At 36.5% G+C, this 5,000-nt stretch overlaps 1 protein-coding gene across 1 annotated transcript in view; it reads right to left on the bottom strand.

Moving 5' to 3' along the window:
* Positions 1-5,000, bottom strand: part of LOC135201874 (cell adhesion molecule Dscam2-like) — a 242,404-nt gene that overhangs the window by 100,616 nt on the left and 136,788 nt on the right. The window contains 1 exon segment of the mRNA XM_064231174.1: positions 4,083-4,373. Coding sequence (XP_064087244.1) covers positions 4,083-4,373 — 291 coding nt within the window.

Raw genomic sequence — 5,000 nt, 5'->3', positions numbered from 1 at the left:
GATTATACTTATAACTCTCCGACCGGCGCCTATATAATAATTTTAGGTAACTTTGAATTTTCGAGTCAGGCAAAGCCGCTTCATTTTCCCTTCCAGAGTAACATTTTTGTCTTGTATGAATGACAATTTCTTTTACCTTGTTTTGGGCTTAAATCATAATAAGAATAGCAATTATATTATTTGAAACGATACCAAATCTTGCTATAACACTAAATCTATTCATTATCAAAACGTTTAATATCCACGGTAAATTGATTCAGAAATAAGTGATGAATTTTAAATGTTTTGCTAATGCATACAATAAATTTTCTAGCAAGATTCGATAGAGTTTTTAGGTAATATTATAATACGTCTCTCATTATAACATATCTCAGAACAATGCAAAACAACTCTCACTCGAGTATTCATAGTTACTTAACATTTTTCATCATATGATCCAATTTGTTAGAAACGTTTGTCCACCAACTAATATAATCCTAAAGTGTGGAAAATGGGGCAATTTGGCCTCGATACGGAAAATGAGTTGCCATAAATAACACTCATAAGGGTAAACGACATTTTTTTTCGTAAATGTGCAACATAAAAGTTTCAGTGAATCAACTGAACAGTTCGAATTATGGTAAATAGACTCAACAAAGATCGCCAAAGATCGGGAGAGCATAATAAATATTTCCCTGAAATATTTGCGTACCGCCTCCGCATTCTTTAACTGGTGCCCGTATACCATCAGTGCTTATAATAGATGAGTGATCTGAAAGGTTATCGCTAAGCCATATTTCACGTACACTTACTTAGTCCATTTATATTTTTTTTTTAATCCAAGCTCCATTAGCTTGTTCCTTGGTTGAAAGTACTCAAGATTTTTCTATATTCTAATAATTTCTGCAATGCGGCTTGTATCAGTTATTTACTATAAGTCAATGAGTCGGTGAATATCCACTCTATTAATTCTAGGCAAATATTCAAGAACTGCAGGATTACTTCAATTCACTAGAGTTGTGTCCCTTGGTGTACTGAAGCATTTCAACAGTTTGTCCAAAGGAAGGATTTCCAGTGGATTCTTCAATAATATCACTGTCATGGTTAAGGTGTCATTCATATTACTGCGTTCATTGTTCAACTAACAGAGATGATAAGAGACTCGTAATTGGGAAATTGAAACTGAGAGAGAGAGAGAGAGAGAGAGAGAGAGAGAGAGAGAGAGAGAGAGAGAGAGAGAGAGAGAGAGAGAGGCAGGGAGTGAGAGAGATAGAAGATTGAGTAAATCAAAAGACAGGTGTGTGTTTGTATGTGCGTATATATATATATATATATATATATATATATATATATATATATATATATATATATATATATAATGCTTGTGTGTGTGTGTGTGTGTGATATATATATATATATATATATATATATATATATATATATATATATATATATATATATATATATATATATACACACGGGGAGAAACAAATATCATAATCCATCCTTTATGTGCTAGGAAAACATGCAGGCTCGTACCACAGCACTTATGGGGTAGTCTTGAAATGGGCATAAAATTGTTATGTTACATAAGAAACAAATAACTAAATGACAACATTATTTTGAGATTGAAGACATTTAGAAAATGTACAGCTAGAATGATAAAACGATGAATTTGGCGGAAATGGACACGTGATTCATTAATTGATTTAACGATGATACACGAGAACATAATATACACATTTGATGTATCGTGATATATTTCAACCACATTATTTGGGTGTATAATTACCATTGCAAACGTGCACACACAAATTTGGTTTCCCTAATGTAGGGTGGTTCTCGAGAAAAGAAATGAGGAGGTTTTATCAAACTAATAATGCAAACATTTAACATGACTGCTCAGTCACGTCACCTGGGCGCATCTGGTTTACTCGAAATATTTCTGCTCCTTTGTCACCTCATTTGTTAAGCGTAACTTTCCTTTATATGCAGATTTGACCTCCATCCTCCTAATTGAGAATAACCTGTGATTTCTGGTTCATTCGCACCATCATCCTTTATCTGAAATAACATTTGATTATGCTCTGTTCTTCTCCATCTTTAGTCATTACTCTACCCATAAGAATAACAGAATCATAGGGATAAGAAACACCTTAACAGTGGTCCCTTTGCGATACCGGTAAGTCGCGGTATCAGGTAGTCCTCACTTTTATGACGAAGTTCTAATCACTCTCACCAAAGAACCAATTACGCCATTTAGTTTCCAAATTCTTCATAATACTTCATCAGTTCTGTCATATCTCCTGTTTTTTTTTTCTTGTTTGTTTCAAAATGACATAATTAAAGCTCTCTACTAATTGGCCTTCGAGCTATGTCATATACGGTTACATAATGTAACATCTCTTCACTTTTACAACTGTTGTTTTCTTGGAATACTGTCGCACATATTGTTCTGTATTGCAGCAGGAACAAAATCATGTAGTATCAAATTTTGTTGACATCTCAGCTCGTAAAGCTTCACGAAAAGTAGTAAATATGTATCTATTACAAGTGAGATACCGTGGAGCGGAAGTAAGTGTGACTGAGAAGATGACTCGTGTGTGTGTGTGAGGTATGAGAGAAAGGTTTTAAAGGATAGAGAGAAAGGAATGAGTGTTCATATGTATTGATATGAATGTGATATGGATGAATGTAAAAATTATAGAGTTAATAACATTACTTTCTACAACTGGAAATATGAATGATAAGGTTTTATGTTGAGACAGTAAGAAAGCCAATAGAACGACTGATAAGGGAGGAATATTGGGGTTTAGACAAGATGGAGCATTTGTGGATCAAGTGTTTTTGTTTTGTCCATGGTTATATAATGTCTACTGATGCAATGTCGCGTGATAAATTTTCATGAATGGAATGGAGGATGGATATTGTTTGCATATGAAGCAGCGGTGACTGCATGGAGTAACTGGGTACTGCCGAAATTAGCGTTAGTGTTTGAGAGCTCTTACAAGAAATGGAAGTTGAAAGTAGCTATTTGCATGGATGGCAGATGAATGCGTATAGCTGATTCGATATGTATTTGAGAGAACAATAGGATCATGATGGAATCAGATAAGAGGAAGGTAAGGCAGAAAGTGACGCAAAGAACGTAGCAGAGTATGTGCAAAAGACCAGGGTAATAGCTGGGATGTATGAAGGGACTGATGTACCAACTCTTGTTTTGGAAACGTAATACGATATAAGAAACATAAAATGTTTAAGTATATAATATATATATATATATATATATATATATATATATATATATATATATATATATATATATATATATATATATATATATATATATAATATACATATGTATATATATATATATATATATATATATATATGTATGTGTGTGTGTAAGTGTGTATACATGCATACATATGCATAATAGCGTCATCTGTCCAGCGTACATCACAAATTATTAAAGAGTAAATATGACTTTAAGAACAGACATTTAAATAAATAAATACAGTCAACATTTCAATTACATTTAAACTCACACTGGTGTGAAAATATTCCGTGTTAACGCATATTTACTCCAACTTGCTAAATAGTCCTAAAAGGCTACTGTATGCTTATCATGCTTTGATCAAACGTCAAACCATGCTTACACTAACAAGAAATAGTAGAAGCATACAACCCACGGGGAAACATGCACATGCTATATACTTCCAAGTTCTAGGGGTCTAAAAGAATGGGATATAAAATGGAACTTTCCAAATGACTGATTGGGAGGACACATTAAAAAGAGACGAAGAGAATTCAGGTAAAAAAATGAAACTTATAGCATAAGTACTAGCGAAGGCTGGTGCTGGAGTGTTATTACCTGTGCAAATGGTTCAGCCAAAGTGAAGCATGATTTCAGTGCTGTGCCAGCAGTTCTTGGTCTTCAAGTTTTCAGTCACTACATAGATAGCTGATTGATGCGTGACATTACCTGTGATAGACCTAAGTACGATGTGCTATAGCTGTGCAGTGCTGTTCTGTGCTAAGCTGAGCTGTGCTGTGCGGAAGAACAGGTGACATATGTACATGAAATGCACTGACGACCTTACCATTGACGGTGAGTGTAGCTGTGTAGCGCTCTATGGCTGCTGCGTTTCGAACCTGGCAAGTGTATCGGCCTGAGTGCCCTGCAGTCAAAGAACTTATGGCCAACACACTCGAGAAATCGCCTAAGCTCATGACCTGAATGTTAGGTGGACCATCCTTAGGGAAAGGATGCCCATCTTTCAACCATTCTATATTGATGGGAGGGTCCCCTTGGCTGACGCCACACATCACCTGAGTTCTCATGCCCTCTGATAAATCTTCCGTAAACGAAAAGGATTCTATACGGGGAGGTACTGTTCCAGGGCAGATGGAAAAAGACAAAAACAAACATTGTGATTTTGAGTCATAACGTAAGCTTCAATCAATTTTTGGTTCTGAAGTGGGTAAGGATAAAAGGAGGAGCCAGGAAAAATCATGCAACACAGCAGGGTGGAAATTCCCCTTGATTTGTGTACCATAGACGACCAAATGGTATGTGAGTTGCGAGGCAGCGGCGGCATTGGTCGCTTCGCAGGTATAGTCCCCGGCATGTCGGCGTTGAACCCTCTCGATGCTAAGGACTGAATTGAAGGCATTCAGGTTGAGGACAGTCACGCCTTTACTTGGAGTGCCCCCAGGCGGTATGGGGGACCCATTCCATAACCAGGTTAAGGTCAGGGGCTCATCCCCCTTGGATACAGTACAGGTTAGAGTTATTCTTTCCCCGGCAGCAACCCAATCCCTGGCAGCAAATGGGGCTATGAAGGGGGGCTCTGGGGAAGAAGTGCAGTAACTGAGCCATCCAAATTACACGAAAAAGGGCTAAGGAAAAGATGTCACTGAAAACATTGAAAAAAAGAAAACTCCTGTCCCGCTATTCAATCATGAGGATATTTATGCTTGGGGAATATGTTGTACTGTAATCAGGTATCCCAACATAT

This window comes from Macrobrachium nipponense, chromosome 28, assembly GCF_015104395.2.
Source record: "Macrobrachium nipponense isolate FS-2020 chromosome 28, ASM1510439v2, whole genome shotgun sequence".
NCBI classification, from domain to species: Eukaryota; Metazoa; Arthropoda; class Malacostraca; order Decapoda; family Palaemonidae; genus Macrobrachium; species Macrobrachium nipponense.
The sequence above is the reverse complement of the archived record's forward strand: the minus strand, read 5'-3'. Positions and strand labels throughout refer to the sequence as shown.